Source organism: Athene noctua, chromosome 7 (genome assembly GCF_965140245.1).
Source record: "Athene noctua chromosome 7, bAthNoc1.hap1.1, whole genome shotgun sequence".
Classification (NCBI taxonomy): Eukaryota; Metazoa; Chordata; class Aves; order Strigiformes; family Strigidae; genus Athene; species Athene noctua.
The window spans coordinates 11,906,895-11,931,633 of NC_134043.1; the positions used below are offsets into that span (position 1 = coordinate 11,906,895).

General features: G+C 38.2%; 1 protein-coding gene across 12 annotated transcripts in view; it reads right to left on the minus strand.

The window, feature by feature from the left end:
• The window catches only part of KALRN (kalirin RhoGEF kinase), a 524,667-nt gene that overhangs the window by 277,595 nt on the left and 222,333 nt on the right, over window positions 1-24,739 (minus strand). For all 12 annotated transcript variants that reach the window (XR_012633922.1, XM_074910291.1, XM_074910292.1 and 9 more), the window contains exons 6-7: window positions 15,823-15,945; window positions 5,711-5,902 (exon numbers count right to left, since the gene is read on the minus strand). Coding sequence is in view for 11 of the 12 variants with exons in the window: in XM_074910291.1 (XP_074766392.1) it covers window positions 5,711-5,902; window positions 15,823-15,945 (315 nt within the window). In the remaining variant the exon portion in view is untranslated. The remainder of the gene's footprint in view (window positions 1-5,710; window positions 5,903-15,822; window positions 15,946-24,739) is intronic.

Here is a 24,739-nt window from a genome sequence, read left to right on the forward strand (position 1 = left end):
ATCACAACTTTATCCACTCTTGAAGTGTTCACCTGTGGCTTGTTACTAAAGCAGTCACTCACAGCATGAAGGCCTGTGAGATTCAAAGCAAAGAATTTCAATTCAACTCTGGCTCTGGCATCAGCATCCTTTTTTATTAGCAGTGTAAAGCTATTCACCATGCTGCTGTGTAATCAAGGCTATAAAGTGTTTGCATTGTAAACATTTCTTTTCAGCGTACAAAGAGTCAGTGACAAAGATAAATTCCTAAACGTGCATGTCTACAAAGTACAAGTCTACTGGTGAAAACTACTTTCTAGAAGACTGGAGGCAAAGATGGCAGGTTCTCTTGTGTTGGTTTGACTCCTGATCTGTTTAATCTCTTCAGATGAAATCCCCAAACACCTTTGCATAAAGCTGAAGTAATCATATTTTGTGCCAAGGTAGTGGAATTCACATCATTTCCTATGCAGTTTTAAGAGCATGGAGCTGAGATCAATCCCTTTTGGGGCTGTTACATAAACTTCTTGGTCAAAACAGTGAAGAAAAAACCTTTACACCTTATAGACCAGTGCTCCTGCTGCTGGAATCACACTGTTATGGCTCTTATCAAAACTGCTGAACTGTACCAATTCTAGTACAAGTACTTATAGTCATGTTACTCATACACTGCCATATCCCCAGACTGTGATTTGCACAGTAGGTGGGAGAAGTCTCAAGAAGATCCTATGCACATAACCACATTTCCAACTTGCTGTCTCACATCTATCTTCCTTTTGTATATCTATTGTATATAGACAATGTCACATCAGAAATTACATCGGTAATTTCCCTTCTGCCACTAGCAGGAGCAGTTGACATCATCTATTTTAAAAAATTTTAAGGAAAGCAGCCTGTTAGTGTTTGATACCCTAAAACAGTGCATGGTGGTCTGTGCTGTGTGTGTAGATTCTCATAGGAAGAGCAAATTGGTTTTTAAGGATTTTTGCGAAGTTAGTTCATACCATAGGACTGTTGATTTGGGTATTTTGAAAAGAGCAGCTATGTTACTTTTTATTATTTGTCACACACTGTGGCAGACAAAAAACCCTATTATTAAATGTAACAATAATAATAATAAAGTAGTAATGATATACAATGTAATATAACTATATAATGTAAAAATAATGTAATAATATTAAATATTAAAATTATTAAATGTAACCCTTCATGCTATAAACATATTCATATCACAAAATCACCATTTGACTGAATTGAAAAAAGATGCATTTAAAATTGTAAATTGCTAACTGGTTGGAACAGGAGCTGTTACTGTCCACTAGATACTCAATATCATTTAAAGCAATTGCTTAAATTTCTATTTAGCCCATAGACTAGAGTAGTTACTATTTGGAACATAAAAGCTGCTTAAATATGATCTGAAATGCCAGGCTGCAATAATTTTCAATGTTTTTCAAGACTTCAGGAAAGATTAAGAAAAAAATTATCCTAAAAACCAAAGAAGTCTCTAACATACCTTTGTTCCCCTGATCCAATCCAAAAGTAACTTTAAAGTAATGACCTAAGCTTACTTCTGATTCACAACCTATTCACCTAAGTTGCAAATTCTGTATTAGGTCAGGTATAATGTATTCTCAGACCACTTCTTACTACCTTTCCTCTAGAAGTGCTATGCTGTATCACATGGTTGCTCCAAAACACAGTTCAGATATTTTCTAGTCCATATTTCTCCACAGTTTTTGCACAGTCCCTGCTTACTGCTTGCTAGGCTTCTATGTGGAAGCTGCTGGATAACCAGGGTAGTTCTAGGCCCTAGAGAAATTAAAACCAAACTCTAGTGTACTTTTATGCTCCAGAAGGGCTGTGGGGAAAGATGGGAAGATGGCCATGAAACTGCTTTCCTCAGTGACCTATAATATCTCTTGGTGCCCTGAATTTTTTTGTATGAGGATAACTGTATATTCCTGTTGTTTCTGGCATTACCCTGTCTAATGCAGAAGCTATCTTGGTCTTATCCCTGCATCTTATAGATACCAACTGGCTTTTCCTTTCCTCCCTTGCCTCAAATTCTTCTTCCCTTTTTTGTTTTCCTCTCTTTTTCTTTTATTTTCCTCAAATAGGGGAGTTCAGGATGTGCTTAGAGAAATCCAGGCAGAGATGAGAGAACAGTAGTCTTCTTGGTTGGGGAGTAAGGTAATATGAAACAAATGGTCAGGGGTCAATTTTCAGAGAATCAGCATAAATGTCTAGCGTGTGCACTTAACACCTACTACCCTAAATAGTAATTCTGCTTGTGCACTTCTGAGGGTAGACTCTGACCCAGAATTAATTGGTTGAGATCTCTTGGCTGATTGAAGACATCATTTGTTCATTCTGACAGGATCTGTAGAGTGAGCATCTTACAAACACTTTAGCACACTTTCAGAGATTACATCCAAGAAAGGGAGGACGCCTGGTATGTCTGCTTCGCCCATCTGGCAGTTAGTGGGCTAGAATCTCATCTGGCGTAAATCAGCACAGTTCTCTTGAAATCACACTGAGATAAGACATGTTCTCCTATGTTCTCTTACAACTTTGAACAGCTTCAGTCATACCTAAAGATACAGAAGCAGATTCTCTTTTGCACTAGAGTATTTCCATGCTAGCATGGCGGGCGGGGAGAGAGCACAGACAAAACAAGGAGAAAAACCAAGAGATTTGTAGCAGGTAGAATTAAAGGACATTTGGGAAACACTGCCACTGAATATCCTGACTTGCACCTTGACCTGGACATAGTGGTTTTTGGAGTTTAGTTTAGTGGCTTTTGTTCAAAAACATGTGCTGAAGGATGCCTGGCTGTAGGCTAAATTTGCCAGAATTATCTTTTCTTTCTTCCTTTTCTTTCTTCCTTTTCTTCCCCTTTTTTTCTTTTCTTTGCTCTTTTCTTGATGATGGTTTAGAATGTACAAATTTTGTTTAAAAAATTTAAGGAAGACATATGCTTGCAGACACAAAAGAAGAAAAAGCAAGAAACAAAAAAAAAAAAAAAAAAAAGCAGCTTTGATCCAGGAACTCATTCAGCCGAGTCCCATTCAACATGCCACATGTATCTGCTATAAGAGCCAGGAAAGCAATGTGATTCTGAGGCATGTGAAGACAGATGTGAGGTTCAATTCCCAGCAGGGTTGACTCAGCCTTTCATCCTTCCAAGCCAGACAAATTGTAGTCTGTGCAGTTTTCTGTGTGGGGTCTTTAGGAAGAGACCTTGAAAAACAAGTTGCTTCCTGCTCAGCTTGCATATTACAGAGATCGTAGAGCTTTTAATAAATCTCTGTCCCAAGCCAACAACTTCCTTGCAGGCTGGGGTGTGCCAAAGGCTGAAAGATTACGGTCCTAATAGACTTGCTTCCTGTTGGCATCCCAGAGAACTTCAATCAATAGGAAGGAATGAACAAAGAGACTATAGCAGCTTATCAGACTGGAGAAGGAAAGACAATCTGCCTATCAAATCGGTATGAGGGAAGCAGGGATACAACTGTGGGAGAAATGGTTGGATCTGAAACAACATATTCTTTACCGACAGAAAAAATGGATCAAAAAAAGATCTGATATGTGACAGAGGAAATAGTGGGTTTATCTTTGTCTTTGCTTCAGAAAATTAAGCCTTATTTATTGAAAAATAATGAAGCCGTGATTTGAGTTAAAAAAAAAAAAAAACAACCCTAGGTGATGCCAAATAATAAAGAGTCACATTAGGAATGAATGTTTGATAGACAGCAGACTGAGTTATAGACCAAATCCCAAACACCTCATTCTTTATGCTATACAGAGGTCAAATGACTAAATTAATAGCATTCAAGTCATTGGTTTATCCTACCAGAGTTACTAAAGCAAGGCCAAAATTTTAGACCTGGCTAATGGACTCACTGACTCCCACATTTCTTTTTTGCAGCAGTCTCAAGTTTACAGGCTTCACATCAGCACTTATCTTCCATTGAACTGTCCCTTACTGCAAGTGAGGAGCAACTGCCGTTCACAATTTGCAAACTGTCCTGTCTGTTAGTAATGAGAGACTGGCTTCTGTCAGGCAGCACAAACTTGATTTCCTTACGAAGAGGTGCCAAGGCAGGACTGGGTTTTTCAGACCCATCCATACACTTGTAAAGAAAAAAGACCCAAAGCTGAAAGTGACATTAGTGCAGCTTTTTCTCAAGTTGAAGGCTGAGGCAAAATACCCACTTTGACAGTGTTCAAAAGGCAGGAAGACAAAAAAAAAAATTATTCATCTCTAGTTTCACAGATAGTTCAACACAGTTTTCTGGTTTATTGCCTTTCATGCTATACAATACCTCAGCAACTCCTCATAAATTGCAAACAAGATTGTCACTTCAGAAAAATAGGGGATCCCTCATAAAAAAAGAAAAAAAAAAAAAAACAAAGCCCAAAACCCAAACAAACCAAAGCAAACAAGAACTAATTCATTAATAAACTTTAAGCATTCTCATTGTGATTGGATATAAATTATTTTTTGATTCTTTTTTTATTAATAGATGATGACTGACAATTACTAACATGAAGACTATACCTAAATACTACAATGTTCATTGTACTGAGATAAAGTACTTGTACTGGGCATCATCTTAGTGTATCAGTCCCATCAGAGCCACTGAGTGTGCTTACATGAGTAAGTGCCCAGTAGGGTGAGTAATTGCTCTACACTATGGCCTGTTGTCAATAGGAAACACAAAAATCAAGAAAAATCCATTATAATTCTACAGTCAGAAACAAACAATAAAGAAAATCATTACTCTTTGAGCTAAACTTTTCCATACGTGCATTCTGGCTTATGAGGCACAGTTTCTGGGTTATCAGTTATAATTTCTAATTCAGACACTTGAAGTATGGGTCAACATCAAGCACATCCACTTCACAGCTTTGATATCAACTACTTGGAAAAACAAGCACACAACAGTACTGAAGAGAGCACCAAAGCAGTGTTTGTCACAGGAAAATGAATATAATCAACATATGATCGAAGGTGAACCATCACCACTAAGTGGACCTGGTTTAGGTGTAAAAAAAGCAGAAGGTTTATTCACATATTTTAAATCTTTTGTAACTATGAAATTATGGAACAATTCTGGTAGTTATTAAAGACACAAACCAGAGTTCAGGGACATGGAAAATTTTCTTGGATGTTCCTAGCTGTCTCTGAAGTCATTACTTAGTGAAGTCTAACAAAGTTTGGGGCTACAAAGAGCACTGAAAGAGTAGGTGGTGGGATGAATTCCATAAGTTTCATTAACAGTAATGTGCTTTGGCTCCTAGAAATTGTCTGCTGGTATGAGTCTATGTCATATGTGTGAATATTCCTCTGCACATAGGGCATACTGCATATACCTCTAAGTGCAGACACATACATTTTCCTGACTATAATAATCCTGAATTTATCCACAGCACTGATGAAACATTAGGCAATAGAAATAAGGCAGTATGTTACTGCACCAGTGTATTTCACTTATGATCAGATTATTTCTCATCACTAAGGCATAAATATATTTTCTTACCCACTCAGGGAACGTGTGCGATTTTTTTGTGAAAAATGTTACTATTTTTTTTTGAGATGCTGATCTACTAGGAATAAGTCTCTTAACCTCACTGCATCCAAGCCAAAAGCCATTAGGTAGTAACTGCAGCATCGTCATTATCAAAGTATCAGTGGATCATTTTGCCAGTCACAAAAGCAGCTCACCTGTTCAGCTTTCTGGTGAAAGACAGCAGACATGGCTAAGATGGTGCTGCGCTCATCCAGAGCGGCAGCAAAACTCTTCCACTCTTGATCCAGCTGGCTAGATATTTGTTTAATTTGCTGGGAAGCATAATGGCCTGCCTCAGAAAGCCTTGACGCAACAGACATGATCCGATTGATGTTGACATAGGCATTCTGAAAATTAAAAAGCACACATAAATAAAGAGAAGGAAGAACCGTGACCACCCTCTGCCTTCATTACACATTCCAGACACCATCGGTTGGAGTAAAGCTGAGCAGGTCAGTGAAAGCAATCAACCACACACTTAAATATGCATGAATAACAACACGCATATTACCTTCCACTCTAAAAATACATCCCTCAGGAATCTTCTTCCCCATCTATGCCATTATCCAACACTGTTATCTCTCCCTCTCCCTTTGTATTTATTTATGTAAAACTAATTTGCCATACTTTAGCTATTTACTCACCTGTTAAGGTCTACTCATTGCTTCTATCTTATTCTTGATATTTCTGTTGCATTGCTTCATATTTCTGGATGCTAAATCCACATATTCTTAAGTGAAATGTTTGCTTTCTCTCCTTTGAGAACTCTCTGATAATCCTTTATAGACATGCAGTGTCAACAAACGGAAAAGTCTTACAGAATTTAAAAGAGCTCATAAGGATATTCTACAGAAATATAAGAGTTTCCATAGAAATGTCTATTAAATTATATTCTTCAGTTAAAATGTTATCTTTTCTGCAGGTTATTTTAAGCTGTTCTCCAGCAGAGATATCATTTAGCTATAGTCTGAATTGAGAAGGATTCAAAAAGCCTACTAAAAGGCTGATATTTTCCGTTCTTTTGTAAGAACTTTCCATGATGGTTTTTATTGAGACTTTAAACAGTAGAAGGTTAGTTCTTTCTCAAAACAAACTGTGGACAGCAATGTAATTGCATTATAATACCTCTGCTCTGCATAGAAATGTAAACCTGAAAATAAAGAGCCATCATGACAATGTCTTACAAAGATGCACCACCAAAAGACAAATGACAGCTGTCTTGCAGATTTCTGGAATGTCATTTGATGTAAACACTTCTCCTTTCTCTTTTCTCCTCACTGGAAGAAAGGAACATCTCAGAACTTTAGATGTTCTACTCATGTTGACTCACTACTTCTTTGTCTCACTGAAGTATTTCAAAAGGGCTTTACGAATTTCAGAGAGTAGAATCCATAAGACCGTTATGCAAAAGGACCGACCAGCCCTGATGACTTTAACAGTATTACTTATGGTCAAATAATAAATCAGAGGTGGAAGTGTTTGTTAGAGCAGGATCTCTTCATCGTGAGTGGAAGCACAATGAGGAAAGTATTTGCCAATCCAAACATGAAACACAACAGAGCACTGCCAAGGCAGGCACAGGTCCAAACTAAGTTGTGAAGCAGGACAAGGTATGTCTGCAAAGGTATAACTAGGAAGTACACTCATCATACCTGTAGGTGCTCAAGGAAAGAAGGATGGGGCCACAGCCCTCACAGCCACTTTGTTCTCCCTGGTAGAACCATGACTATGACAGCTATCACATAAATAACAGAGATCTAAGGCAATACCCAACCTTTAGGTTTTTGGTTTTGGTTTTTTTTTTTCACCTTATCATATAGCTTTTTTAAAAAAATCGGATTTGGTTCAAAATGATCAGATTTATTTTATAGAAATAAACATTTTTTTTCAGTACAATTAAAGAAACCAATCAAAATTGTTCTGAAGTTTAAACTATACTAAAAAAGATACTATGATTTAGAATGTTGACTATCAGACAGAGTCAAACACTTCTTTTTGTCCTCTAGGTTAGAAACTGGAATTTAAATATATCAGCCTTTCTCCCAGAAAGTCTTCATGACTGAGTCTCAGCCAAGATTGTATCAGGTCAGCTCTTCCGGTGGAAAGCAGTGTAGCATCACTAAAGTTGCTGAAGCTTTGATGAGCTGTGTCAAATGAAGACATAAAACTTTGCTGGTTTTGACAGAAAAGTTGCTGAAGATGTTTTAATTTAATGTAAAAAATAGTTGCTTTCATCATGCTTTTATTTACTTCTCTTTTCCCTGAAGAATTATCTCAGCCACTGCAATGCACTGAGCATGGAGGAACACAACTGTGAATTCCTTCGTTCCCTATAGGTACAGTATATAGATGTATTAACTTGTAGAAGGGTAAAGGTAAGATCAGTTGAAATACAGCAGATGTTCTTAGGGTCTGTTTTTTAAGTTAGGAAGATTTATATATTGTTATGTCTGTTTGTTATATTTTTATACAGAGATGAGGATTTTCGTGGATTAAATTTCACTTTCCTAGATGAGAATTTTTCATGGAACAGTACCAACCTGTCCTGTAGCCAACCCACTAACTCCATACCTTTTCCAGCAGAAAGGAAGGAGCAGTTTGGGAGCCACCTGCTCACACCTCTGTTCTTAGTCCATCAAGCGCAACTAGCTCAGGAAACAGATGAGCTCTCCTGAGCTTCCCCTCTTGCTTTCTGAGCAATAAATGGATTCAAGTGCAGTATCACATGTGATGTGCTCTTCTGTATAGCTCCAAGAGGTAGCGCAACAGGGATACCTCCTACTTCCAGACACATACACTCTTTACCTCTGCTTTATCTATCCCACCTTAGTAAAGCAGAGACATTGAAGTGGGGCTTGGACACATAAGACTTGTCCAAGGTTTCACAGAAAACAAGATAGAGCAGACTTGACTAAAGATCTGGAACTCAGGATAGCACATCCTACCAGATGTAACACATTTTACAATCTCAAGACCTTTAGCCAGTGTCACTATTATTGGTAAAGATGGGATCTCTGAGAAAAACTGGGGAAGATGGGATCTCTGTTGTGGACTAAGGTAAAATGCAGTATGCCTTCAAGTCACTCCAGAATTTAGTTTCAGGAAAAAAACTTTTAATTGACCACAATTCACAAAACACATTTTTTTTTGACCTTAAAGTAGAACAAAATTATAAATCACTTTGTTTCATCTTTATCTGCCACTGTGTAATATTCTGAGTAAAATGAATCAAAAATCTATGCTGCCAAAATTCAACTGTTGACATTGCACAAAGTTAAACCCTCCTTTCCCTCTGATCACCTCTAAAAACTGAATGAATTGAGATTTTTCTGTGTCACTATTATATAGATCTTTTTATCCTAATAGGAAATAAATTAAATAGAGCAACTAATGTCTGTGACTTTATTTTTCCTTCAGGCTTGAAAACGCAAGCAGGTTCCTAGAGTCTCAGTTTAAATATAACCTAAGGCCTCATCTTTTTTTCAAAACTGAGAGGTGTCCCCAAAGAGGACTGCAAGGGATCACTGATTTATGGCTATAGAGGACTTCAGTAGGTCAAACAATGAGAAAACAGTATATTAATGTCTAGAAGCAAGTATAAAAACACTTCAGTTGACATTCTGTTGTAGTGACACTAGGATACACCCAAGTTTTGGCTAATATATATCCTTTATCATTGAAAACCCTTTATTTTACATAGTATTTGCAGACTTTCCAAAAGCACTCTCCATGTTAGAGTTAATATCTCCTTGACTTTATTTCAACTTTGAAGCTTTAATCAAAAAAGGGGATTTTTGCCTTCTAAAAATCACCTGACTGACAAACAAAAGAAAAATTTCCCCATGTGTCTGTCAGCATCATGATATACAGGAGCTTCTTTCTCAGATTATAAAAGCCTTGTGCAATGCCTTGCAAGTGCACATACCCTTCTTTGTCCACAATTCTTAGTCCATTTCTGTCACCTAAAGAAGGCCTCGATTCTGGTCATCAGTGTCTAACACAGCTGTTCCCTCCAGTGTAAGCAACCACTGCTAAGGTTGCTAACACTTGGTAGGATAATAGCCCTCAGTCTCAGCAATAAGCACTGACAGTAGTGCAGTTGGGGAATGAATCTCCCACTGGGAAATTCAGCCCTGATCATCTAGCGGGCATGCTGGGAGACTTTCCCTCTTAATTAAACCCTCCAACCCTAGCTGGAACAATACTTTCTTCTAATACACATATAAAAAGCATATCTTACACTCACAAAAGAAAAATGAGCAGTGAGAAGCATTAAATCTGCAAGAAACTTGGCTGTGTTCATCTCATTTCCTAGAGAACTAGTTGAGATATTGTGATGGCAAGCAGCGAAGGTGGGCTGTATGAGAAGGGTTTTGCAGATTAATTGAAGGTGAAGTTTGATTGTTGAGAAGTTCTTTTTTAAAATAAAATTAAAAAATAACCAGCTTACACTATGTTACTGCGATTTTAGAAACCATCTGTGAAATGAACCTAACACATAAATCTGAAGCAGAATGTTTCAGTGACAAAATAAACTCATGAGATATCTTTAAGACCTTTAAGTTTCTATAACGAGGCCAATTATATGTAGCCTGTTGCAGAATAATATTGGATGGCATTTTAGCTCAGCCTACATACAGAAAAATACTATTCATTTAAGATAAACGTTGGGAATTTTCAACAGACATCATTAGCCTTTACATGATAATTTGTTTGAAATATATTGTGACTTTCTTAGGACAACATGCACCTCCATCTAGTGTCAGACAACTAACTCCCTGACAGCAGGATAGGCAGCAATGCCAGCACTGAACACTGCCATTTTTATGCATGTCCCACAGAAAGTGATAACTCATTCTTTAAGGAGGTTAACAGATCCAGGCACAAAAAAATCCTGGCAAAGAAAATACAAGTCACTTCAGCCAGAACAAATGGCACGTACACCATGTATCCAAGTGCAGAGCTCAACCAGTATGCTTTGTGTCATACTGAAACAGTGGGTTTTTTCTCTAGGGAATTTATTTGATTATTGAGATTACTCACAAAATGTTGGAGCTAATATTCATCTTCGTAAAAAGTATTATTGCTTCAGTATAAACATTATACAGCTGCAATAAAGATTAACATAATTTATTTTGAAACTGAAGTGAAAACAAGCACTGCTTTGAATCACAGAAGAAAAAAAATCTATGGTCCTTATTTGAAAGAAAAATACTGCACTACACTTTATTACACGACTTCTCCGCATCCCACATTGTTCATTTAAAAGGAAGAATTATTATTGTAAAAAATAGAGTAACAAATTGTTTTTCTAAGAAGGAGCTTTGGTCACAGCATGCCTATAGAGATGTATAGGAAGAACATGTGACAAAAGGCATGACCCAGTAAACATTTAGAGAGTATTTTCTAGAGGAACTGAAGTATTTTAACTATTATTAGTTATGTCAGGCTTAAAGGATACTAGACATAGCGTAAAGAAGAAAAAAAAAAAAATCAAAACAAAACACCTTAGACATCCAAGAATATCCAATGCAACTTCTACTGAAGTTTGTAGAGTTTTTGCCTGCAAAACATACAGCCATTCTCAGCCACATTGTCCTCCTCTCTATCTTATCTTATCTCAATGATTTTAAACAAACCCCCAAAACAACCCAAGCCCCACAATCAGTAAGACTGCTTCAAGTTTTCATTATTCGTTATTCACATTTGTGTCACATCTGTGATAGCTGAACTGTTCTCAATCCAACAGTGGCTGGGAACAATATATTGCATTAAAAAAGATCTAGCTAAATTATAAGGCAAAATTCTAGCAAAATCACAATTATAAAGCAAATTCTCAGAGAAAAAGTTTATAGTATGATCCAGTTCACCCTCAAGACTCCAAAATATTTATATTTAAAAAAAAAAAAAAAAAAGGGTTTGAAAAGTCATTCTTCTTGAAACAAACTCCATGTCTTGAGCCCGAAGCACGGTAGTTAAATATTTGAGTTTTGTAATTTGCATGAGAGAGCTTTAAGACTTATCAGATATGAATCTGATATGAATGGTATGAAAGTTTTAATTTATTAAAACTCACCAGAATCTTAAGTTTTCAGACTTGGGTGGGTCACAGTACTCTACCTGGGATTGCAAACAGATCTGATGGTAATAACCTCCCTATTCTCTGTTAAGGAAACAGGAAAGGATTCCTGTCATTTTCTTTTTTGCAGCCAAGGGTATTCCATAAAAAATGAGGAATACTGGACTATAAACACAAATGAGTACATACCTAACAGTAAATTCACCAGAGTTACAGTCTTCTCTCTGACACCTTCTGCATTATGTTACTTAATCCTAATCCTTAGCTTCACAAATATTTATCAGTGGTTAACTTAATGCAACATGATTCTTTATCTGCAAAAGTAATTTATGTATATAAATAGTGTAGGATCAGAGCCTTTGGCAACAGACTGCAAGGCAAAGACCATTTCTTCCTTTGAAAGCATATAGCACCTAGAACAGTGACCTAAACTTCCTACTCTCACTACAATATAAATATTATAAAAAAATATGCATTTTCCAACAGCCTCCAACAGAAACCAAATGATAGCATAAACAACTGATCTAAGATGTTGCCATAAAAATAAGATAGTTTCATTAAGGCAGTTGCACAGTAGCAATCATGTGATTATGTATTTCTAACATCACTGACTAATTTTCTTAGAGAAGACTACACTGGATTAAAAACCAAACCAAAACCAAACCAAACCCCAAACCCACACAATCAGTCTGTGCACCAGAAAACCTGGCAAAACATACAGGCCTTGTGTATTTTGCCTCAAGAAACTACAGTTAGCTGTGGTGGTTCTTTCATGCTAGTTTTTGTTATCAGCAAGACCCTCCTTCACCAAAGTGTTGTTATACATGAAGCAGACCTGATCCATATTTCTAGCCCCACTTCTCTGACAATCAAAGTAGGGCTCAGATGGCTGTGTGGGCTTGGTGTATGTAACGTCCTACCACTGTGTTCAGAGTCATCACCAAGGTTTCTCTGGTTTTGCTTCGTTCAGGTAAGTTGATCTGTCCTGAGTCCATTGCTGACCATCACTGGCTCTTGCCTCAAACAAATGCAGGGACTTCATCCTTACTACAGAGTGGCTTCACACAGGCTTGCACTGAGTTTTTGTGCATACCAAGAGACAAAACTACCATCTACCACAGGAGCTGGGCTGTGGCCAGGCAAGGGTAATTTTAGATTCAATCTCTTCTTGCTCTTCCTGCATGCTTCACCACAAATGGAGTGACTAGTATGCAGCCCAACACCCTTATGCAGCAAGCTGATGTCTCCTGCATGCAAACACCCTCATGTTCACAATACTGACTTCTGAGGAAACCAGGAGTCACTTCACACTTTTCTAGCAAAGAATCTACTTCATCTAAGAGCATCACTTCTGACATCAGCACTATACCAACACAAGAACAGCAACTACAGGTTAGTTCAAGTAGCCTGCCCCTTAAGGTTGTTACCCTTTTCCCACTGTTTCCAAATGTCCTTTCACCTTGATATGCCTCCATGTCCGCTATGTGGAAAATAAGATGCCCAGCCCTCTGCAAGACAGCAGCCCTGTTTAATTCCAGCCAACTTACTAGGCTGTAAAACTCACTGCATCTTGCCTGCGCAAACCTGGCACTGAAATCCCCTCTAGAGAGGCCACTGTACAGACATATAATCCAAATACCTGCCTTCCAGCAATATAGAAAGTCTTGAGAAATCTAGTTGACCATGAGGAATTTTGAGCACTGGGTAAAACTCTGATATTTCTGATAAATACCATGGAGGCCTCATTTAGATTTAAAAAAAAAAAAAAAAAAAAAAAAAGAAAGAAAAAGTATAGTTCTTTGTTGCATCTGCATGCTGAAATTTTTCTATAGTCTTTTTATAGTTTTAGTTTTTTATACTGACTTTGTCATACTGTCAATAACATTACCACAACTCCTTATGTAACCTCTGTTTGACAACTGAAATCTGTTGAAGAATTTTTTAAAAAAGTTCCTACTGAGAGAGCATTTTTAAAAATAGAAATCTAAGTTGAATGAGCTGTGCTTGTTTGCTGTAGGAATTGATGTTGATCCAAAACCAAAAGAAAGATATCACTCCATCATCAGAGGGATTCTAGGTCTAAAATTCAAATAAAGCTAAAAGAAAAGTAGCACATGAAAAATGACATAAAGGTGTACTGCTCTCTTTGAGTTATATTCCTATAAAGAGGATTATCTGAGAGCATATATATTATTCGGCATATTTGTTACATTGTGGAGTTCTTCCACAGAGTCATATATTTCAGTCTAATTATTTAGAGCAGAATTGAGTGCCATCTCTCACCACACTTACAGGTTGAAAGTATTTTAATGCCCTTCCACATAGATCCTCTATGATGAAGAGATGGAAAAGACAATCTTCTTTGTAGATTGATTGATGCTGACTGTATGGACTTCTATATGACTATACATGTGTGGGGGTTATACTGGAGACAGTGCAAAATGGGAGGTGTATCATCTGTCACACTCTTTCCCTGCAGCCGAAAAGGTCTCTCTCCTGGGCAGCTCTCTTAGACAGGAGTTTGGCAGCACTGAGATGGTGAGATGGCACAGCTGTGAGCCACGGAGCAGCCACAGAGAGGTCTCTGCACCCAGAAGTTCCCCCGAGATCTCCGCAAATGTCTCTCTTGCATTCCTCATTCCCAAACAGGGGACAGATAGAATTATCTCTTTCCAAGTTTAGCTCCCAGTTATTTGAAGAAAATAATACCAGACAGTATCACAAAAAGAATCAAGGGAGGTCCTCCATCTTGACTCTTCTAGTGGTGTTTTCTGAAGAATTATGATTGACTTGGCATTTTTCATAAACCAAATGACTTTTAATGCACTAACCTCCAGGACACATTTATTTGTTAGGGTTCTATGAGCAGCAGTGTTACATGGAGGCTGTGCTATCCTGTGTTTTGCTAGATGACATTGTTATGGCAAGCTTCACAATCAGATGCCTAGAATCTGTTTTTCAGTGTTCCTTTCAATTATAATCACAATAAATACACTGACAGACATTATAAACATTTCTCATCTTCCACTTCTATGCAATGCCCTAGTGAGGCTCAATGCTTTAGTGAGAAATAGCTAGGTAGGTAGAAATAGCAGGTGAATTCAGGTCAGAGAAGTTAATTACCTGATCTGGAATTTGGCCAGAATTCTGGGGTTAACACCTGTAATCTCATGAAAGCTCTGTGTAGTCTTTAACGAGCTCAGGTAGTCAAGACCTCTTTTCCACATTTCAGACAGCTGCTCCCAAGCACCTTGCCCTTTGGCAGCACCATAGGGTGTGGCTCTCTAACGATTTACACCAACCACCTAAACATCAACCACTAACTTTGAGGTCTCAGGCCCCGTGCAACTATAGTCTGAATGTGCATGGCATGAAGAGGTACACCTGTAGGAGTTGGTTTACTAAGGGGAAGCTTTTGTGCAGTCGACAGAGAGTATTCAGAAAGGGCTCATCTCTGCATTGTGCAACCGCAGCAGGGGGTATGCACGCATTTTTCTAACCCAGTGCAACAATCAAAACATCGATACATTCTGTCCTCATTTCTGTGCTGAAAGCAGAGCAGTTTCCAGAACAAATACCTTATGCCTGGAAAGAGTAAGAAAATGAGCAAAGCACTCACAAATGTATAATGATGCTTTTTTTAAAAACAAAAACAAACAAAAAAAACCACACACACACAAAAAAACAAAAACAAACCACACAACCCCTAAGGTAAATTCAGTTGCATTCAGAAAGACTGACCGATCAACTACTGAAAAAACCAAAATCCCACTGTGGCCACAACTGACAGCTTGATTAGTGTCTCTTTTTCAAGGTTTTGAAAAGTACTTCACAGGGTGTGGGGGAAGAAGAATAAATTATTAAGGTGCCACCTACAGTTCTCATTAATTCCCAGTCAAATAAATGTCAAAAATGTAAAAGATACTGTATTTGCTTTCCAAAATGTAAACAAACTCCACAGGACTGTGCTGCTCTTAAGTCAAGGCAATAGTTGTCTATCAGTGTCTGGGAGGACAGAGCAACACTGCTTCCCAGAAAGAGGGCAGAAGCCACAGCCCAGTTTGATCTTCCTTGTTTCGTTTCTCACAGGTCCATAGTGCTCTCCGAACTGGAGGTGATCTCATGGGCCGGCCCCTTCCTCGCTCACACACACACAGACCCGCTGTTCACCGTGTGCCCTCGACTCACCATGGAATTCATGGCAAAGTGATTGTGCTGCGTCTGTAGGTCAAGGGCATGTTGGTAGCTCACGCCAATCTCCGTGTGACTCTGCAGGAACAATTCTTTGTTGTGGCTGATCCAGTCAAACATCTAGAAGTGTTCACACATGACAGAGGGGAAAAAACAAAAAAGTGTTAGTGATGAAAAAAATAAGAGACAGTGCAAAATATAAAAATTCACAGTTCTGAAACAGATGTACAAGCAACACAGACCAAAAAAACCTCACCTATGTTCCTCATCAAAATAAGCTGTTGTCAAGCAATGGATGCATATAAGTTGCCACCACATTTCATTATTAACGGAATGATAGGTCAGGAAACATAATTCATAAAGCATGTTCCTCAGTAGACTGATCCCATAGTCTTTTCCTATAAGTAATGGGAATTTCATAGAAAGATGACAGCAGAGGGATCTAAAATCAGGGGTTGCTGCACTGACCAAAGATCTAGCAGTTCATAAAGTAATCCAGAAATGGACTAAAAATTCCATAAATATTATTGATGCAATTTCCTCTCCCTCTTTTTTTTGGTGTCTATACATAAAGTTTCCAAATGTCACTTTCAAATAGCCAGTTGACCTCCTACACTTATATTTACTAGATCTTTCCAATTCCAAAGCCAGAACCAAGGCTATCTTCCACTTATTATTTTTGGGATGAGGAGAGAAAAAGAAAAAAGAAGTATTTTATTAATATCTATAAAGAGTACACTTTGCAACTTCTTCCACTACCAAATGTATTTCCAAGCAAAATGGATAGTTCAGTACTTCAGATGCAGATAGAAATATACTTAATAAAGCTGATGAAACTCATTCCTTATTTTGTAGCACATTAGTGTGATATTTCAATCTGCAGCACGTTCATTCATTATAAGCTGTCACAAGTCAGCTAGGAGATAGCATGCTTATGTTTTGGCTTGTTCTGTGTTGTGTTAGAGACTAAATGCATTCAGACTGACAACCTTTAATTCTTTACTCCTGTTTATAGATCTGCAGGCATTACAAGCTCAGATTTCTTCTTTTCTGCAAAATTTTTGTTACAGAATCCCTTCAAATCATGTGCCCTCATCTCCGCCCCAGCAAGTGGGGGAACCGCCCATTAGTAACGACTCTTCCATAATAAAAAACACCAGCTTATGACATCATTATAAGGAAAGAAAAAGTAATTATAGAGGCAGTAGAGGTCAGGTCAATACAGTCACTGGTGTTAAAGAAAGTGTTTTAGGGTGAAAAGGCAAGTGATGCAGCATCTAAGCAACCACCTTACAGTCAAAAGATCAGTTCAGATCTTTGTTATAATGTTTACGTGCCCTCTAGTCAAGAGCTGTTTTGTTCTTTAGCACTGAATAACAATTTTTGACCTGTGACAGCTGAAGATGCTCACTGCTCAGGCAATGTATGTTGCTTTATTTTTCTCAGGGTCAGTTACCCATTCCCTGTAGAGACAGTGCTCCTCAGAGTAGAGAAAGGCCCTGTATGGGTCACCTAGGATTCCTGCAATAAGCTCAGCATTTCATACTGAGTACTTGCTTCATCATGGGAGTGCACTGCTTCATGCAGGGGATTTTCAGAAATAATATTGAATATCCCTTTCATCAAAAGGCAAATAAACATTGTAACCGCTCCAATGCCACCAGACACACTACACTGACCTGGTCCGAAAAACCTGTCACATATGCCTGACTTCTTAATCTTTTATTTAGGAAAATATACTTGCAACTACAGTCTATACTAGCTTGTATTTTGTGTTGATGAATAAAGGCCAAATTTGGTTCCAGTTACCATGATGCAAGTCTGAAGTAACATCACTGACACAGTCATTTCTCATTTGTACCCATGAAGCTGATCAAAATCAGGGCTATCACCATTTTTTTCAGAAAGTATAAATAACAAGATTTTTTGCAAAATATGAGGTCAGATGTTTCAGACTTTACTGCCAATTAAACAGAATGAAACAACCTACCATAACCTGAAAAGATACCTAAAGCTTTCTCATTGGATTCCTTTTTCTCCCATTATTAAAATTTAATAAGCAACATTAGCATAAAATTACTTGTCACACTCGTGGGCTTAAAGAAAAAAAAAAAGCCATGAAGCCAAAAAGGAAAGAAAAATTCCATAACAACAAAGTTCCTGTCCCAAGAAGATTTCACATTTCTGCTGAGAAACCAACACAGATTTCTTTTAAGTACATACATGTTTGATGTGAACATTTTTTAACATTTTAAATGATCTAAACACACTCAGTGAGAAGAAAACTGGCAGCAATCCACTAAAAATAAACAGTAAATCTAATGTCCTATGCTCAGCAAAGACGAATCAGGATCTTTTTAAGACAAGTAATTTAAACTAGTAATCTATTATTCTGTGGATAGGGAGCATTTCCACCATCTAATCTATACACATATTACTGGATGAGAATCTAGGTTAAGTTAAACCAAGCTTCTGCCTTTTAAAATACAATAAACTACCAAGAAAAAAAAAATATAATTTAAGAGATGATTAATCTTTTTGTCTTGTTTAATCAACTGAAATACACAGCAGCAGTTGAGAGGATGACCTTCAAGAATTTTGAGCAATACAGTTCAGTGATGAGATCTGTATCACCTTCCAAAACAGTATGCTTTTTAAACTTCTATTCATGGACAATAGCAGATTTTGGAAGACATTCAATTTCAATTTAGACTTTGAATCTTTCTGTTATATTTTTCATTAAAAATTACTTTGGTTTCAGCTGGCCTATGCCTGTAGCAAATTATCCCCCATCAATATGGTCTGGAGTCTCTCCCTGACTCTCTCAAGTCTCACTTGAAAGCCCAGAGAATGAAGATTTTTGAGTTTCATGTGGCTTGGAGCAGGCAGAAAATAAAGCAAGATGTCCAGGAATGAGTGTAGAGTAAAAAGATGCAGATTCACTACAGTCTAAAGTAGAGTTAACGAGGCACTTTGCTTTGTAAAAACCTTCATTGGTCTTGAGTCTTAATGAAAAATCAACAGTATTTACAATCACTCTTCCTTTATGCAGCAACCAGGGCTTTACAAGACTTCAGATATGTCTACCTTATGCAATGCATTACTGTATTTGAGATACCCAGACAAGTTCCAGACGAATTGGTACCTCTGCATGGCACAGTCCAGTGCTGTGTGGAAATATTAACTTGACCCTCAAAACAGCATGGCCGCGGCACAGTGCTGCTTGGATTTGTCTACATTGCTTTTGTTTCCAGGGCTGGTTCCTTCAGAGGCATCTCTAGCATTTCTACTTAATGCTTACTTAACTGTAGACATTCTCCCAAGTACCTAGAAGAGAGTATTGGTTTTTCTTTATTGCACAGGTCTGGCATCATGGAAAACTTTGTACATTCACCCTCCTAATCAAGGATGCATGGAAACAATAAGTGTCACATACTCCCACAGATCACAAGATTTGCTTAACAATCGTGGGATTTAAATAAATAAATAAACCACATAAGAATGGGCTCTTACTTGCTTTTGAGATCTAATGGATGGCGTTTTCAAAATTTCTCTTTGACCACAAAGTCTAAAATGGACTTAAATGTTTAATTTTCTCATAATATGACTGGAAGTTGAGGCTCTGAAAATACCAGATGTTGGGTGATTTGTGATGATGCTGTGAGAGTTTGCAGTGCATGGCCAGGAGTCTTCAATATGAAGGTCTGTCAACATTGTCTGGCCCATACTACTAGCAATATTTCCTGAAAGCTTTCAGGTTAAACTTGTTTTCTACATGAGAAACACTGATGCTTCCTGTATTCCTTAAGTGAGTGTGCTGCCTAGTTTGCTTAATTAAAGCATACCATGAAGGTTGTGAGCATGGCAATGACCCGACAATTGCTATTTTACTCAACCCTGAAAGGACCGCCACAGTTTCAAGGGGCTAACCTGGGCTCCTGGAAAAATGTTTAACATCCTTTGATAAGTTAGTCTCCCTATCAAAGGAATGAGGTTTTAATACCATAAATAGCAGAGTCTCAAGAATATGCCCTATGAGATCAGTTTAAACCAGATACAGTGTCTCAGCTGAGATTTTCCGTGTCATTTTAACATTGCTATAGAGCACTATATCCATTGATCTCATCTCATTCATGAAAAAGACTGCCCTAACAAACCTAGCCTAGCGATTATCATAAAATTAATGGATCTTTAATTATTCCTTTGACTTACTTCTTAGTTGGAGTCATGCTGACTGCCAGTGAATTAATTCTTCTCTAAAATCTACTAATCATTCCTCCATTCATGAATTCACACTAAACAGGAGTGCAGAATAACTAAGATATGACATGTGTTGGACTCTGGGCTTCAACCATGACAGGACATTATATGACTTAAAACACAAGAACCAATTATCCTCAATGTCTCCCAGACTGGTACTTCACACTGCTGTAGATAATCTGGAAGAAGAATTAAGTAGTTAAGAGTTTTCCAGTGACTGAGTAGCTGGGGGAAAAGGGTTAAGCATACTTAAAACAGAAGATAAACTTTCAATGTGATTATCTCTTGTAGTATTGTTATTAACAATACATAAAGGAAAGTGAATGTATATGGTGAAGAATGTTAAGTGCCACATTTAATTAAGAAAATTAGTCTCTTATGAGAGAGTTGGAAGAACTAAGAATTATCCAACAGGTCTCCCCACCCCAGGCTTTGCTAAAGCATCTACTCTAACTGTCATTAATGATCATACACACACCAGTAATGATCACACATGTGGTCCTGAGGCCACTTCACTTGAGAGTCAGGGTATCAGACCATAACTCCAGCATCAGTAGTGCTGGCAACAACGAGTTCTTAACCTCACGTTCTGTCATCATAGTTGATGAGTTACCAGAAAATCCAGGTTAAGTGTTAGACCAAACAGCAGGTCTCAAGCTGGTCGTAAGTAAGTCCAGCGAAGGACGGGAAGGAGGATATGACTCCATACTTTCTCTAGATTTGTAACATCTGGCAGGCTAGTGAGTACAGGGCGAGAACAGCTGTTTGACAACAGAAAGAAACACACGGATATGGAACAGCATGTATGCAGGCTGTGTGCAGTCCAGCCCTACCTCAGATAAAATGAGATTTATAACATCATTTAAAACAATAACCTCTGCTATCTGGCTTTTGTCAGAGCTCACTGAGGAGCATTAGCACTGGATTCTGAAACACTGGTGCAGAGCATTACAGGATGATGTTCCCATCACATGGCTGGCAGCACCCACTATGCCAAGTGGTATTGATGGGAGGATTACAGCCCTCATGGTCTTGGCAGCCAGTGAACTGAATATATTTATTAATTGTTTATACATGCTAAAAATAATAAATTCATAATCTATCTAACACTATACTAGGGTTGGAATTAATTATGAACCTGCTTATAAAAAAATCATCTTCTCAGTAAATTCTGAGCCATAAATACCAAACTCATATGGGTAAATAAGGGCAGAATAATAACCATTATAACCACACCATCTCGAAGAACAGTATAGGATACGTATCAAGAAAACGATCCCAAAGGGACATTCAGGTCAAGTCCAATCATGGCTTTTGGCAGCTAACCACAGTATAAAATTTCCTTTTATAAAGGGATGAAGCTCCACCTGAAAACTAGTTAAGCGTCACAGCTCAGCTCCTTGTGTAAGAAGCAGTTCCAGAAACTTTCTGCTCCTGTCATTGAATTCTTCATATACTCTCTGTCCTAAATCAGAGTCATGGCCGGTTTATACACATTTGTTCTTAGGTTAACACTTCCCTTTAAGTTAAAGAAGTTCTCCTCCCAGGTGTTTAACCTTTTCCAGTGAGAGGGTTCACTGTTTGTCCCGATGTTTGTTTTACTAGAGCCCAGACCTTTTATTCTTTCATAAGATACAGAGTCTCTCTCTGCACTTGTTCTGATCATGGTTATCTTTCTATCCACACTAAGGTCCTAATAGGACTTTGCGGAATGTTGACTTTTTGCTGGAAATACTTCAGCTGACATCATCTAAGCTCACCTGTGCAGTGCTTCTGGCACCAACTTCATAAAAGAAGATACAAAAATACAAAGACTCAGACAACATCACTATCTTCTGCATTACTGCACTATCTTTTCTCTAGGTAGACTCCTGCATAAATATTGACAAAGACCAGTACTGTTTACTAGATTTGCTCTGACAAGCAGAACTCAGGTTATATTCCAAATAAGAAGAGCAAGTTCAAGAGCACTTAAAAAAAATATGAGGCAGGGTTTTGTAATAAACTATAGTCAGTCTCACATGTAATGCACCAGGCAAAAATATATTCTGCCACTATGCCTCCAAATGCTTCTAACAAAGAAGAAGAAGAAAAAAGTTAATCTAAAAGCATGTCTTGCCTGTAGTTGAGTAGAGGGTAGATGACTAATTATATGCCAGATGAAATTCCTCTTAGATCAGTCCTTCCAAATCTTTTCCAATTTGTGGACCCCATAAAATTCTTCAAGGCAAGTGCTATTGCAAATTAGTCTATGGACAATAAATCTGTTTAATCAAATACCTTTACCAACTACTAGCAAACTTAATATCCATGATCAACAGGTTGGAAAACACTGGAGATAAGCATGCACTGCTTATTAAAGAGAGGTCCGTGTAGGAGTCCATGTGCATTTTGGATTGTCATAACTATCCTGTCAGTGTTAAACTGACTAATCTACAACAGAAAGTGGAAAGTTCCACTCTTAGGACATCTACAGTTAAGCAAGTTAATTTTCATATGTTCCCACAATATAAACAAAATAATAACACACGTAGAACAGTAATTGCCAGAGTCCCTCTCTTGAGTTTTTTAAAAGTTTCCAGTTACAAGGTCTATTCCTATCTCATTAAGTGAGTTCAAGTATACACAACAATTCAATTAAAGATAAATCAAGCCATATTCCTTACAGCTCTTGCAATTGAATTTAGCCAGTAGTTGAACAAAAAATAAGAATACTATGCAACAGATTTGTGGTACATACACAGACTACGCTGACACGCAAGAGCCTGATCCTGAAAAGAATTGCATGTGAGTTACCTTTATACAAGGCAATCAATCAAGGAAGTCCCCTAGTGCCTCCGGACAAGAATCATAACTACAGCTTAAATGGAACCAGCCACATCTATGTTACCTGTACATTTGGAAAGGCCAGCAGAAATGCAACACCTCCACAAAGGAGCACATGAGAAGAGCCAACAGTCTAAAGAAGGACGACATTTACCTGGAATACAGAAAAATCCCTCTGCCCAAGCCTCTGAGTTAGTTTCAGCAGAACAGAGGGCTGATGCTAGCTGCCCAAGCTAGCTGGTTCCTAATGGGTGAGGAGCCAGAAACAAAGACCCAGCAGGCAGGAGGGGCCTCATTAGTCAGATCCAGTCACACAGCCCCTGAGAGCTGATAGCAACCAGATTAAATCAAGAGATCATCAGGCAAATTGTGGTGACAAAACAAGTCCAAGATTAAGCTAAGAAGTCAATCAGCAGGTCAGGATCAGGTCCAGTGAGGGTAACCAGGCTCAGACACAGCCCCATGATCACAGCACAGGTCCACAGGGTCATGGTAGGTCCCAGGTCATGCCACAAAATCAATCAATGGATCAGTCAAATCAGCCTGGTTCAGCAGGGTCCGTGGCCAGGCAGAGCAGGCTGTGGCAAAGCTGGAGGCTGATATCCACAGCTGAGCTGCAGTGGGGCTCCTGGCCCGAGGGCAGGGGTTGGGAAGGCCCCAGGGGAAGCTGGCCAGGGGCTTCAACACCCAGCATTGCCCAGAGGGCTGGTCACATGAAATGGGTGCTCTCAGACAGGATTGTACTGGCCCAAGAAATTTTGGACTTAAAGAAAACTTTGATAGCACACTTCATTTTTTTTTCATGAATCAACAAATTTGATGAAAACTGCTTCAACAGAAAAAAATCCCAATCTGCTGCAATTCCTATTGCCGCTCTATAAATACAACCTTAATTAAATCAAAGTATTTGTAGGTTTAAAATAGAACTCGGCATACATCTAAATGCTCTGCTAAGCCAGGGCCTAAATACAAAGTTGTTATTGTTTTTGTATTTGTCTCTTGTTTACAGATGGTGAAGGACAAGCCAATACCTCTGCCAGATCTTTCCCTTTCACATGTGTTTGGTGCAGTCCACAGCCAGGGTAAACTGGTGTCATTCCAATGAGGCCAATTTACACCAGCTGAAGATTCAGACCCACAGCTGTATTTGTGTAACCTCAATGCTGCATGAACACAGTTTTTCCATTATTAATATCTGTGTATATGATTCATAAAGTACAGTAAGTTTAAGCTACAGCACATTAAATTATTCCAGACAATGGGCCCAACTGTCAACCCACTAGAAAATTAACTAGACGTGTGACGTGACAAATAGCTTTGTGTTAATATCAGAGCACCATTTCCAACATACACTGAATGTTCCTACTAAATGCCAGGGTAAGAGATCTGTGTTTTTTTCCTGACAGATACCAAGCCACAGCCATTTGCAAAGTAACGCATGTGATTCCTATAATGCTGAAAAGAGAAGTAATCATTTTATTGTGGAAGGTGGAAGAAAATTACAGATACTGAACACATGACTAATGATATCTGGGCACATTTTATGCATCTGTGTTGTTTGCGTGCTTTTTGAAATATTGTACCTTTCCACCACACTTAGTGACATCAAACACTCGGGCATTCCTGGAAAGCATTTTCTGTTCCTTAAAATGGAAATGGCCTTTCTTGGGCACAGATCATCTACAGACAGCTGCTTACTATCTAAGTGCAAATTAATTTATTGGCTGGATAGGAAATGTAATACTAAGAGATAAACAGACAATGGCCTTGTGAATGGAAAAAAGTGTAAATTATGAAAAGATCAAAGTGGGTTCCCAGATGAGGGATC